The sequence below is a fragment of the Oxyura jamaicensis genome, chromosome 9 (genome assembly GCF_011077185.1).
Source record: "Oxyura jamaicensis isolate SHBP4307 breed ruddy duck chromosome 9, BPBGC_Ojam_1.0, whole genome shotgun sequence".
In the NCBI taxonomy this organism is placed as follows: Eukaryota; Metazoa; Chordata; class Aves; order Anseriformes; family Anatidae; genus Oxyura; species Oxyura jamaicensis.
Genome location: NC_048901.1, coordinates 11,281,281 through 11,294,713, shown reverse-complemented (window position 1 = coordinate 11,294,713; position 13,433 = coordinate 11,281,281). Strand labels below are relative to the sequence as shown.

The following is a 13,433-nucleotide window of genomic DNA, read 5'->3' as shown; positions in this document are numbered from 1 at the left end:
CCCACCTGTGTTCCCACAGCCGAGCGAGGATGTTGTGCTCTGGGTGGGTGGGCAAGCAGGGGGGTAAAATCGGTTGGGTGAGCAGGCATGGAGGTAGCTGGGATTTGGTGATATTCACGTGAAAGGCTGGTGCAGGAACAGGGTTTTAATGAATAGGCATTGAGAGGTGCCACTGTCGCTCAAGATGCAAAACTCGGAGTGGAAGCACAATGTCCACGCAGCCTTAATTAACATAAATGAGCTTGATGTGGGAGGTGTGTGAGAAAAAGAGAGATTTAATGATGAGCAAACCTAGAGCCCATTTAACAACAACAACAAAAAAACAAAACCTTGACCCAACAAGGCAGTGAAACAAAATGTCACGTCAGCGTGCCTCCAGGCCAGACTCTGCAGCCGGGTTCTTGCATCACCATGGGTATTTTTGCTGGCCCATCGCACCCCTGGAGGAAACTCCAAGGCACTATTGGTGAGGCTGAGACGTCATTTCGCTCTGCTGCTCTCACCCAGGGAGGATCATATTTTATTTTTTTTTCTTTAGAGGAAAGCAAGGGAAGTTGTTTCAACAGGGGCAGGCACCCCAGCAGCACTGAGATAATGCACCCAGGCTGTCTGCCCCCTCCGACGGTGGCCTCTGCCGAGCTAATGCCACGGCGTTACTGAAATCTTCAAAGCAGGAATTTTGCAGTGAGAACAGGTGAGACTTCACACCATGCTTTAACATTTCTGTGACTATTTCTGCGTGCCTTGGGACGGGGGCAGATCTTTCACCCCGCATGCTGTGGCAGCCCTTCTGCCCAGCACGGAGGCTGTGACGCATCCGCTGTGTCCTGGGAGCGATGGCTGGGATCTTCCCGAGGAGCAAACCGAAGCTGCTGGGTTTTCTCTGCAGCAAGGAACCGCTTGCTCTGTGGCCTCGGAGGAGATCATTGTCTGTGCTACACCAGCGGCATGCAGTCAGAGAGAGCAGAGTTGAAAACAGAAAAAACAAAACAAAACACGTGGAGCCTTATCTGATGCGCAACGGGGGCTGCTGCTCGGCACAGCCACCATCTTATCACCATGCTCAGCAGGAAGGCGGCTGTAGTACGATGCTCTGCGGACTAAACCACGCTGAATGACACTGCTGACCCTGTGTCGCTTAAAAAGCTCCTGATCCAGCTGGCGGCATGAAGCTGGGGCAGTCTGGGGACGCAGGGTGGGAGGAGACTGATCTCCTCCCTGTGGGGAAAGCCATGGCTGGCTGGGGCAGGGGCTGGCTGCGATGAGAAGCCTCACACAGGATTTTCCTGGATGCTAATTGCCCTGAAAGCTAATTGCAGAGCTGTACATCATCCTGCTGGGAGATCTTGCTGATCTTGGTCGCCTCCCACTTCCTACCATCACGATGCCACAGATGGAGCGGTTCCTGGCGTGAATCCCTCGGCCATTGCTTAGTGCTCAGCTTGGGCAAAGCTCGACTGTGCTATGATTTTGGAAGCGTTAAGCTCCAGGTGCCCCATCCAGGGAAAACACAAGAAAAGGAGCAAGGTATTTTCTCTCGCAGCCTCATTTATTTATTTTTTTAGTTGTTATTACTATTAACGGTTCTTTGTCAAAACCCATCTGCAAGTCTTAGTAAGTTTCTCCTAACCTGGGCATAATATACTGTTATGGCAAGAGGCTGGAGGCTGTTGGAGAGCAAAAAAACAAGCAGCACTCAGCATCCTTCCCCCAGGGTGCAATAAATCACCTGCAGAACCCACGTGGTCTCTGGAGGGAAGGAGATGCCCGCGTCCTCCTGCTTTGTGTGGCTTGCTCCGTCCCGCGAGCCACCCTGGTGAGGCCCTGAGCCTCCAAACCACTTCCAGATCTGATGGCGTCAGCTGGCAGCAGAAGCACGGGACTTTTCGAGCTGCCAGAGCTTTGCATTCAGCCTGAAGCAAGCTGGGCTTGTTCCTCCTCTTGCATCATCACCAAGAAATAAGTCACTTTGCAGGCTGCGCTGATTAATGGTTGCCGTAATCGCTAGCTTCTGCAGCTTTGCTCCCATGTGGTTGATTTGGGGTGCTCTGCCTGATTTTGCTGCTGCAGGAGAGCAAGGGCTCCTGCTCTGGCTCCGTGGGGGCTTTCTGGAGCAAATAGAAGTGTTAGAATCCTTGGCTTTGCCACTGGAGTCCCAGGAGCTGCGCAGGAAGAGGCTCTGCCAGAAGGGTGCCTTGGACAAGGCAGCAGACAGGGAATGATGACTAACGATGAGGTAAGGAGCCAGGAGAAGGTTTGTGCAATGCTTGGGAAACCACAGCTGGTACTGCGAGTGCCTGTGAGCAATGGAAGTATCAGCCAGGACCCGGGCTTCTTCTCAGCAGGTAGGACAGAAGTTGCTTTGCTCTCCTCTCCAGCTGCTCGCCTGCAGCAGGATGCCCGGTGTGCAGAAGAGGACTTGCTGAAGGCAAGATTTTTCACAGAACTGACTATCATTTCAGCGTGTACCATTTCATCATGTTCTAAAGAATCCTAAACTTAGTCCTTACAAGAGAGCATGTCTTGAAGGGCACAAACCAGTGAGGTAGGCAACGGAACTTCAGCAGGATAGTCAAAATATTTATTTATTTGCAGAAACTTTTCGGTGATCACTGAAATGCTACTTGGAGGAGTTTTTGCTGTAGTTTTGTTTACTTGCCATGTCAGTTTCTTCCCTGGTACTATTTAGAGCATGCTGGGAACTGTAGTGTGATGAGGCAGCAGTGCTAAAAGTTGTTTTACTCTAACACCACCCCTAGACTCTATGACTTTCTACCATAGTACTTTTTTCAAAAATGCTCCTAGAATTGAGCATTTACTGAAAGAGCGTCGTCTCTGGCAGCGTAAGGAAGGAAGAGGCCCCACTTCATCACTTTGAAATCACCTCCTTTCCAGAGTAATTTCAAGAACAACTTACCTTCTAAATATACCATTTCTTAAAAATAAGGATTTATATTTGTGTAACCCGAAGCTGCAAATTTAAGCACTGCTTAGGGAACATGAGAGGAATATGCTCATTGCAGCAGTGATTTATCCAGCAAATAGCCCAGTACACATTTAACATGACAACAAGTAGCAATAAATACCATATGCATACAATAAAGCTTTAACGTTGCTTCCAAGATATAAATATTTAAGACTTCATTTTCAAATGAAGCTGAACAGAAATCACAGCAGGGCAAGCTGGTGAGGTTCTCAGCCAAAGCTGACTGAAATGTAAACGCATGAGAGAGAAGTAATTTTAGATTATTGTAGGCACTCATACATAGGAAAAGATTAAAAACACCCAACAAGTTTAGCTGTCCCACTTCCATTTCTTAAAGTTTATTGAAACCTGAAACCACTGCAATACCTTAGGCCTCCGGTCCTCCATGGCCAGTGTAATTCAGTTCATCAAGTAGATGAACTGAAGGGGATGCAGCAAAGTAGGATGACACCGTTCTCTCTGCTAGGTGTATGGGATTTGTCTCTGCCCACCCGGGTTGCCTTTGTCTGGAATCAGACTTCTTCCCCTGACTCCACATCCCAGCCACAGGACTCCAGCTGCTCATCCTGTGGAAACTCAACCTCCACATCGTAGATAAAATCTGGGTCATCCTTCTTCTTCCTATTCTTCTCAAAGAGCTCATCCATGATGCTCTTCCTTTTGGCTAGCTCCTTGTCATCCAGTTTGTTCATATCCTCTTCCGGGTCGATGGTCTCTTCCCGCTGAACCTTTTCCAGGCTCTCAGCCAGACTCTCTCCGCTCAGATGACCTTTCAGCAAGCTGTGTAGCTTCTCTAGCTGACGTAGCGAGACTCCTTCTACGTAAGCCTTGTGCCGAGGGTTATTCTTCAGCTGCTCTGCAGCTATGCTGCAGTCTGAAGAGAAAACCACCCTGAAGAATTACAGGGGCAAGCAAATCTCCTCATACAAAGAGATCCTCCACTCCCAAGCCCTCACAAGCGAGACCTCCAGATTTAGCAGCACCACTACTTGGATTAAGATGCTGCCCTCAGCTTCCCAGGAGAGGGAGCATTACCCAAAACCTCCCCACTGTGCACTCCTTGCCTGCTGGTGCAGAGTTACCCAGCAGGGACTAAAAATGGTGTTATGACCAGCTGCTCCTCCTCTGGGTGTGGAGGGGACTGGGGGAATGCTGCAAGCAAACACACCACACCTGAGAACTTGGAGAAATTCCTGACAGGCATGATGCGCTGGCGAGTCTTTTCCTTGTCCTTTTCTTCATAGATCAGGACAATGGACGGAGGCTTAAAGCGAATGCCACACTTCTTCACAACGCAAGCCATTGCAGTTCCTGCTGACAGCTGAAGTGCGCTCGGTTTTATCGGAAGAGTCCTCAGCAACTTCAGCGCTCACTGAAAAACAGGAACAAAGGGAAAGAAAGCATGAGTGGCTCTTGGTCGTTGTCTTTTATCAGGATTAGAGTGACCCACATTCAGTAACAACGTGCATCACAGTGCAAGTCTTCCTAACGCTGGGGGGACTTGAACACGGGGAGAAGAATGACTCTCGAGGGTTCATTTACAACTTTGTCACCTCTTGGCTTTTGAATCTGGATTGTGTATCGCACACGAGTTAAATTCTTGGTCCACAGCTAAGTAAAGAACTGCACAGTCAAATGATACCTAAAGCACGTTTCATAAGGTAAGGGAGAAGCCTGCATGCATACAGTTGACGTATCTAACACTGGAATTATAAAAAGAAGGGCAGCAAGTCTGTTTTTTTGTAAAGGTTTCTTATGGTTTCAGAGTGATCTCAGTACAGCAGCGTATCTATGACTAATGATGGATGGGATAAGGTGAAAGGAGATTCAAAATGAAGAACAACTGTGATTAGATTCCTTTTTAGGAATCAATGAAAGTATGACACTGCTTTTAAACAGAGATGACATCCACCTGTTTAGTCATTTTCAAGCTAAAGTAGACCACTAAGGAAACTGAGAAGTTCAGAGTGACAAGCAGAAATGCTTTGGACGTAGGGCATTACGGTTGGTAGAGTTTAAGCTATACAATGATCGTGAAGGTCAATGATTTATTAAGGTTTGAAAATACTGAGCTGTTGTGGGGGGAGGAACAGGGAACTTTTGCCACACATAAAAGGTGAAGAAAGCGGTGGATGGGGTGGAAGAGCCAACTGACTTGCTAGATCTACAGCTGTATTCATATAGGTGGCAAGGCCAGACTGTATGCCCTAGAAGTTCATTTTTAAGGACTGTGAAACCCTTGAGTATCTCAGCGCATAGGTCAGCTACGAAATGAACAAGGTTAGAAAGCTCATCCGTAACTGCCCTTCTTGTTCTTCTCTGAAGCATCTTGTCTTGCAGCTGGGGAGAGGAACGTTAAACTGGCTAACAGTGCCAGCTTCTCTTTTTCTGCCTGGTAATACTCGTCCACACACAAAATGCTTGTGAACTCCTTGCTGTCAGCTTCTCCTTTAGCTCTGACCCCGCTCTTTCAAGTTGGATGGAATACAAGAGGAGACCGAAAGACCCAGGAATGCGGCTGCGGATCCTCCTTCCCAGCTCAGTACGCTGGATGTACGCGATGCTTTCCTTTTGGTTTTAAGTGAAAATATGCCAAACATCCAGGTTCTCTCTGTCTCAGGCCACAGCCTGCAGGAAGGCAAAGCATGGAACTATAAAAAAAACAAAACTAAAAATATTATGTCTCCAAATCAAGAAAAAGAAGAAATCTTTAAAAGTTACATTGAAGCTGAGGTGAAAGAAATCTTCTTTGTTAAAAACACATAGTAAACAGTTCAAAGTCGCAGTAATACTCCTCAATACTGAAAATTAACAACAGTGGCTCTACTTCAAAACAAAAATAGCTCAAAAAAAAAAAAAAGGCAGAATTCAGTTAAGAGTCCCTTTCCGTATCTTAAAACAAGAAGCGACGCCTCCAACACCAAAATCCCTTTGTAAAGTACAAGCAGCAATCACGGCGGAGACATCCCTAGGGGAGAAAGACAAACAGGAGCACAAGCCACCGGGGTGCGGTGAGGAGGGACAAGGCATTCCCTGCCTGCAGGGACCGCGGCAGCGCTCCCGGCGCCCTTCCGGAGGCCCGGCCTTCCCCGGCCGGCGCTGGGCCCGAGGCAGGGCCGGTTTCGCCGCTCCCGGAGCCGCGGCAGCACCTCAGGGCCGGCTCCCGGAGCCCGGCGGCCGCGAGCGCCCCGCGCCACAAAATGGCCGCCCCGGCCTCCGCCGCGCGGGGGGGCGCAGTGCAGCGCCGGGGCCAGGCCGCGGGGCGGGGCGGCGGGGCCGTGAGGAGGAGGCTGGGCATGGCGGGGCTGAGCCCCGGGCTGGCCGCGCTGCTCTGCGCCCTCCGTGAGTGTCCTCGGTCCCCGGGCGCGGCGCGTCCCCGCGGTGGGTAGGGGCGGCGCTGTGCCGGCGCTCACCCGCGCTGTGGTTTCCCCAGAGGTGCAGGCTGCCGGCCGCGGAGCCGCCGTCACGCAGGAGCTGCTGCAGGAGGGGTTCCACAGGTGGGGCCGGGTTTGGGGTCTGAGGGGCGCGGTGCTCGCGTCTGGGGTCTGGGGTACGCGGTTGGGGTGAGCTGCCAGCACCACAGGTTCCTGGCTGGTGAGGACGGGATGGCTCTGGGCGATCCGGAGTTTGTAGTGCTGAACACGGCAGGGCTGCACCTTGCCTCCCCGCGTGTCTCCCGGTGGGTGTGCCGCCTGCTGAAACGGGGGTGTAAGCGTGTTGCTTCCGTGCCTTGCTTTAAGGGACCTGCTGGTGAAGGTAGACCTTGGGGAAACCGGAGAGTGGGCTGGAGGATGCACGGTGGTTGCAAGAACTCATCTGCCGCCAGGAATCTACGTGGATCCCTACGAGCTGGCATCGCTGCAGCAGCACAACTTAACGAAGGTAACGACCCAGAAGGTCAGGCCGCTTGCAGCCTCAGGTAAGGACGTTCACGTGTTTTGCCAGTGGCTGAAGAATGCCTTGCTCAGGAAGCTGCACTCTCAGGTCATCATCTGGCTCCTTGGACCAAGGTGATTCGTTCCCTGTCCTGAAGGTTGCTGCACAGGGATACTTGTGACTTCTCATTGCGTCGCCGTCTGACCAGCACCACCTGGCAGAGGGCACGTTTTGTGTAACGTGCTGCTGATGTTTCTACACGTAGGTATGCCTGTCAGCTCTGCTTAGCCTCAGATAAGTAACTGTGGTAAAAGCTATTCAGGCTGAAAAGAAGGAAGATTAACCCCAGCAATACAGGAGCGGGGTGGGAACAGGCAGGGAGCGTGTTCTACTGGGCTGTTCGGTCTTTCTGCCAAGACGCTGTGTCAAGGTCTGTAAAAGTGCAAAGCAATGGCTTCCCCGGCGTGTTTCAAGTGGATCCGGACTGAGAAGTCTCACCGCTTCTGTTTCATCACAGCTTTCCTTCTTACTTTCCAAAACACGCTTCGTGAGACGTGTTAAGGCTGTGGCTTTATGGTAATCTCCTTAGGTGCTTAATTCAGTGAAAACATAGAAGCAGTGCCACTGAGCAGCTTCTGTTGGAATGCTTGCAAGCGCAATTACGGCCTTGCTAATTGGTGTTACTAATTAGTGCCTGTTCAGTTAGCGTCAGGCTATCGGAAAGGTTGTGTTGCAAACTTTCCATAGGTAAGAATGACTTATTGGAGAGCGAGTTGAAAAGCTGTTTTGGAACAGCTTAAGGACAGAATTTCTAACCTGATCCTCCTAACCAAGAAATTGGGCCCAGTGTTAGAAAATAGAACAAGGAAAAAGGTTTCCACTAGAATTGCACTGTAGTAATCTGTCATGTCTAAAAAGAGGAGAAAATCACTTCCCAATGCTGCCTTGGGGCTGGGCATCTTCTGGGAGAGTACCTAAGTTGTACAACTGAAGGTGAGTATCAGAGAGATACTAAGAGGTTTTCTGAGTAGCTGTTATGGACAGCTGTGGGGGTATGCAAATGTGAAACCGTTCCCCTACACGCAGAATAAACTCCAACAGTAGAGTTTCCTTGGTGCTCTGAAGAACAGCATGTTAACGCAGGAGTTAAACTTTTTTTCCCCTCCTGATGCTGCATTAGGTTACCGCAGCAGACTGTGATCACTTAAGTCCCGTAATCATTCATGAAATATTCATACCTTTTTTTTCCCCGTCTCTGCTGATTCTGGTTGCGACCACATCTGGATCTTTGTTTACTTGCAGGCGGTGTTAATTCCTGACGTTGTTGATGTGGAGGCTCCTGAGTACTCGGCCACAGGCCTTGTGGTTCTCCTGTACCTGGAACGCGACCCTCGCTGTTCGCGGTGTTTCAGAGGTGCTTTGCCTGTGCATGTGCGGTACCACCGGCCAGCAGGGGACGGGGAGGAAGCACTGGTTGCTCTGAAGAGTCCAGAAGTACTGGTCTGCTGCTGCGATGGTGAGATGCTCTTTGTGTACTCTTTTTGGGGAGAGAGGAGGAGCTGTGAGCAGTACAGAATCTGCATCTATACCTGTGTTCTGGAGGTGGAATTTCCTCCACCTGGAGTGCAGGAGTCACATGAACACGAGGGGAGGATAGCAGCCCTGGTCAAGGCCATGTTGTCTTCCTCTTAGCATATGCTGTGCATTAGGATGAATGCTGCTGCCTGACCAAAGGCAGACCGATTGTTAACAGACTGCTTGGAGTTGTTCTACTGCCATCAAACCCTTGTACTGTAGGGATGGGCTGTTTTGCCTGTAAGCGCTGGCGGTTGGTCTGTTTGGCACACCCCCTGCAGGCCCTGGTTTGTTAAAGGTCGGCTGCTCAGACCATGTTTTCACAGCGTTCTTGTGGCAGCTGAGGCTGTGCAGTGTGTATTTAAATTTATTCACTGTCAGGTACTTAGAGCGATCAAAGTATTCTAAAGGTTTCCAAGCTTTTCTTCCCGTGTTTGAATAGGGGAGAAAATATAGCAAACACTTTTCCTGATGGTTGTGGTTCCCAAATTCCTCTAAAACAAGAACCTGGTATCCACTGACAGTGAATATTTTATGGGAACATTGGCGTTCTCTGTTTTTGCTAAAAATTGTACTAATTTTTCATGAAAATGTTCTTGCTAGCCCCCACATCAACTGTGCCACTTATTCTCAGCTCCTTTATCTTATTCTGGGTGTTATTGGAGCAATGATTTTCTGGGATAAACTTAGGGGCAGGAAAGACTGCCTGGTCAGATAAAAGGAGTGTGAAGTATTTCTATTTTATCTGCCATGTTTAATATTGATGAGCAGGAAAAATATTTATTTTTAATATAAAAGCATTTAAAGTATTGGAGGGGAGTTCTTGCATGCGTCAACAGGAGGTCAGCTGGGAGAAAAGGAAGATTGTCTTCCATGGTTTTGGGGGAGAGAAAATGTAACTGCGTGGCTAGAGTTGAGGGGTGTGCAGGCCAAAGGTGAATTCTTTTCCCCATTAAGGACAAAAGGTCCAAGATATCACATGGGGTGAGATTCTTCCGTAGGTATTCACTGTGTCTGTCTTATGTAGATCACCTGTCAACAGAGAGTTGGAAGCCTGCTGAAGTGGAAGCTCCCTGCTCAGGGAAAAGGGACTACCCCTGTCAGTGGTACAGCGCAACGCACAAACCTGTGAGTTCATGTTTCTGAAGGAAATTCTTGGTTCTTGTTTAACAGTTACTGCCTCTTTCTGCGATGAGCAACTTCCAGAGCATGGGACCTAATCGATAAAAGCCTTGTTGTGTGAATTCTTACAGAGGCTCCCTTCTTCCTTTCTGACCTGGTTTTAATGGGTGTCATCCTGCCATTCGGACATGCCTGCAGTCACTCGGTGCTCTTCTATGCTCTTGACAGTAGCTGCTCTCCTCATCTTTTTTTTCCTTAATACTTTACTTGGAATCCTAGGATATAATTGGCACTGAATGAAGAAAAGTCTCTGCAGTATATTTTTTTCAGATGAGTAGCAAAGTGGGAGAACCCTGTTCCTATCTCATAGAAAAAGGAGTAAACCCCCCAAAGCTGAAGGAGTAAGATCTTTAAAAAAGGCCACTTCTGTTTGTTATTGGATTGGCTAAGTGTCTAGATGAAGTTTTCTTTATTGTGTTCAAAAACTAAGGAAAGTTGGATCTTTAGTGTGGTCAACAACTGCTTTACAAACTCAAAAAGGTTGTGCTAGTGTGGAGATTCAGAAATGAGACTAATTTGTGTAATAACAAATCTGTTGGTTGTGTAACATGCATGTTTGCCTACATTTAAGACATCTGCAGGTATCTGTTACACATTTTGGAGCATTCTGCATCGCAGAGAAGCCAAATAGTTGTTTCCCATGGAGAAAACTGGCTTCTCAGTGATCTGGAAAATGCTCCTTCAGAGAGTGTCTCTATTCAGTGCTGTATTATGTATGTCTTCACTGGCAAGCTTAGAGTAAGAACAAAGCCGTGGAGGATATAAATGGCTACTATTCAAAATGTAGCAGAAACTTTTTGAGCTTTGTACAATAAGAGCAACTGGCTCTCTCTAAGGGCAGTAAATCGAAAGGTTAAGTTCCATCTCAGTTTCCTTCTGGGATTAAAAAATCAAGCCTTAGCAAAGGGCGAAGGGCTAATAGTGGTCTGGTTACTAGTCCTCTAAGTTGCAGTCAGAAAGAAACAGCTTGTTAAATGTGTATAATCCATGTATTTTTCTTTGTAGGCATATGAAGAACTGATTCTTCAGGTTCCAGTGGGGCTCAAGCAACATAGTGCCTTAGTGTGCGTTGTGACTCTTCTTGCCACGGTGTTCTGTTCCAGTCTGATTCTTGCTGCTGTCTGCAAGCACGGACACTTCTTCTCCCTAGTCACCTGCTCAGAATAAAGAAACAAGGAGCGACTGAGCTCTGTGCAGCAAAACTAATTCAGTGTTACATTAAGTTCCTAAGTGAATCCTTCTCTGCTGTTATTTATATCTTGGTAATTCATGCAGGTCCCATAACAGATTATAGTTCACTTGGCCTAACTCTTACAAACACCTTTCATGCACAGAAGACCACTTTGGTACATTGTGAATAGACAAAGCAGATGGAGAGCTGAAAGGACTGCCACAGGCAGTGTGGCAATAGTCAGGAACAGGCTCAGTCTCTGATTCCCTGCCCCAGGCCACGGCCTGCTTCGGCTGTAGTGCTGCTCCTTGCAGAGGTGTTTGTAACTTCTTGAATTCAAACCACCTGATTGGGAAGTGGTTATTAAGGGTATGAAAAACATTATCTAGTCATAAATGTTTCTGAATTTGGAGCTTGTTTAAACTATCCACATGGGTTATGCATGAATTTGCAAAGAGGCGTACTTTACTTGGGACTGTAGAAGGTTTAAACAATCTGTACTCTGCTAAGGACTAGGAGGGATTTGACCAAGAGCAGATTAGCTGCTCTTGGTCAAATCATTCAGAGTTGAAAGAGCTTAGAAAATTTGAAAGGAATTTCACCCTGTATCAGAATCTAAAAGAATCTCCCTTGGGAGATTAAAGCGGATGAACAGATACAAACTGGAAGCAAACATTTAGAAGACTTGAATTCAGCCATCAGAGCAGTTAATAAATACATGGAAATGGAAGGATTGCTTAATGGAAAAAATGAGTTGCTCTGGATTGACAGAAGGTGGTGGTTGTTTTAGTCGTCAGTAGGTGGCATTGTGACCTTACTCACAGGGGCGGTTGGAGAAAATGTACCTCACATAGTTAAGAGCAGGTGATTTTTTGAGGGAGTGTGGGGGAGATCAATGAAAATGCTGTTTTTTAAATTCTATCCTCCTTTATATGCAGCCATGACTGCTTCACAGCAGAATCAGCCTTTCATCACTGTCCAGCTGTAGCTTCAGGATCCCCTGGGCATCCTTCCTCCGCTTCTGCTGGAATTCAATAGAGAGCTCGTCTTGTGACTTTGCCCGCGACAGGTTGGCAAGCGCTCTGACACTGGGCTCTTGTTTTCCCCTGACTGTGCTGAATGATGATGGCTGCGCCAGTACTTCATGCGCTACCTCAGAGACGTCATGCACTGCATCTGTTTGGGGGAAGGGAGAAATTAAAGAGGACAATTGCAGGGAGATTTGGTGGTTCTTGCAGTAGGGCTGAGGAGAGAGGCTGTAACACTTGCCTCTGAGTGGCATTTTTAACTCCCAGAGTTGAGTTTGTCCTTGTGCTTTCTCTCCGGTGCAGGTACGTCATTCTGTGTTGCAGTTTGACTCATGGAATGGCAATGTCCCAGACTGCCACTTGGCCTGGCAGATCTTTATCTCCTGAAAGCTCACAATTTCTCAGATAAGACTAGTTGGAAATCACATGTATGCTAAAACAAGCTGCCTGACAGTGTAGTCCAATGAAAGGAAAGTAATTTCCTTGTGACAAATGAGGAAAATATTGCAAGATATAAAAGATGATGAGTAAATGATTTGGAAATGCGTGCAAATGATGCAAGAAAGTGAGTGTGCATTAGTGGTAGGATGTTCTATGAGCAACTGTGGCAGGAGGGGCTTGAATTATAGGGGGCTTAGCACTGTTAGTATGGAACAGATTGTTGACTTTAGAACAGAGTGCAGCTGCTGGAGGTTGAGAGGGAAGGTTTTCAGTGCACTAATCAGCTTGTGAGGCTCCTGATTTACTCAGTATATCTGCTGAAAATTCATCAAGATCCCACTGATGAGGTTTTCAGGTGAGCTGGAGTAACATTGATTCTGATTAATGTAAAATATTAGAGAAGCTGCAGAAATTTCAGTGGATGTCTTTGCTATGGCAAATAGCAAGTATTTGTTCTTTTTAAATGCATAGCATTTGAATTAAAGTACAGTAGATGTTCTTTAAAAGTTGTAAATAAGCATAATAAATATCGTAGGGTTAAGCATGAAGGAATTGATCTCTAAGTTAAACTTTCTCTCCCATACCAGAAACTACAGTCATTAAGCAATCACTGCATTTAACAGGCATGCCCTGGTGTGTGTGCCAGATAGCAGAATGTAGGTGCCAGTCCTGAAGAAATTGCTGAGGAGCTGTGAGGCAGTGAAAAAAATCTTTGAAAAAAATCTGGCAGCTGTGAAGACAGAAATGAGGTGACTGCCTGGTAGTTTGAGTTATTAGCAAGAGGACAGATACATGGTTGGGATACAACTTATCCGTCATTAATGGGTATAAGGACTGAATTAAAGGAACTACAGCAATGAAAGAAAAGGGGGCATTAAAGGCCATGTTGGGAGTTAAGACTTTCTGAATCACCAATGAATGTATAACAGCAACAAAGTACTCCTAGTTTCTTTTAAAAAGATGTGCCTTGGGAGACAAAAGAATGGGAGGGGGTTAAGGATTCTGAAAAGGGTTTGGAGCAGGAATAGGGCAGGTTTAGGGGTATGTGGCTGAAGCAGCAAGGAGAAGCAAGGTTTTATAGGGAAGGAAAGTAGAGCTGAGGGAACTGTGAAGTATAAAATCTGTAGTTTCTTCAGAGGTACATTACGATGCAGAGATGAATTAGCTTGAGCAA

At 47.3% G+C, this 13,433-nt stretch overlaps 2 protein-coding genes across 3 annotated transcripts; one reads left to right on the top strand and one right to left on the bottom strand.

The window, feature by feature from the left end:
• Positions 1-2,570: 2,570 nt before the first annotated feature.
• On the bottom strand, positions 2,571-6,088 carry CEP19 (centrosomal protein 19). 2 transcript variants are annotated; one of them, XM_035334988.1, is made up of 3 exons: positions 5,347-6,088; positions 4,160-4,358; positions 2,571-3,860 (listed from the first exon to the last, which is right to left on the bottom strand). In XM_035334988.1, exons 2-3 carry the CDS (start codon positions 4,287-4,289, stop codon positions 3,499-3,501), a joined length of 492 nt encoding a protein of 163 aa, XP_035190879.1. In that variant the 5' UTR covers positions 4,290-4,358; positions 5,347-6,088; the 3' UTR covers positions 2,571-3,498. The 2 variants fall into 2 exon arrangements, with proteins under 2 accessions (XP_035190879.1, XP_035190880.1); XM_035334989.1 differs by having other exon boundaries at positions 5,415-6,088.
• A 117-nt stretch (positions 6,089-6,205) lies between these two features.
• On the top strand, positions 6,206-12,806 carry PIGX (phosphatidylinositol glycan anchor biosynthesis class X). Its single transcript, XM_035334283.1, has 6 exons — positions 6,206-6,328; positions 6,420-6,483; positions 6,727-6,868; positions 8,165-8,378; positions 9,465-9,565; positions 10,625-12,806. Exons 1-6 carry the CDS (start codon positions 6,283-6,285, stop codon positions 10,784-10,786), a joined length of 729 nt encoding a protein of 242 aa, XP_035190174.1. The 5' UTR covers positions 6,206-6,282; the 3' UTR covers positions 10,787-12,806.
• The last annotated feature ends 627 nt before the right edge of the window (positions 12,807-13,433 follow it).

Bases quoted from the DNA above. Each gene is read 5' to 3' on its own strand.
- CEP19 (XM_035334988.1), bottom strand. From the start codon at position 4,289: ATGGCTTGCGTTGTGAAGAAGTGTGGCATTCGCTTTAAGCCTCCGTCC. The intron at 3,861-4,159 runs GTGTGGTGTGTT...TTTTCTCTTCAG, and splicing joins GAATTTCTCCAAGTTCTCAG to ACTGCAGCATAGCTGCAGAG.
- PIGX (XM_035334283.1), top strand. From the start codon at position 6,283: ATGGCGGGGCTGAGCCCCGGGCTGGCCGCGCTGCTCTGCGCCCTCC. The intron at 6,329-6,419 runs GTGAGTGTCCTC...TGGTTTCCCCAG, and splicing joins CGCGCTGCTCTGCGCCCTCC to AGGTGCAGGCTGCCGGCCGC. The intron at 6,869-8,164 runs GTAACGACCCAG...GTTTACTTGCAG, and splicing joins AGCAGCACAACTTAACGAAG to GCGGTGTTAATTCCTGACGT.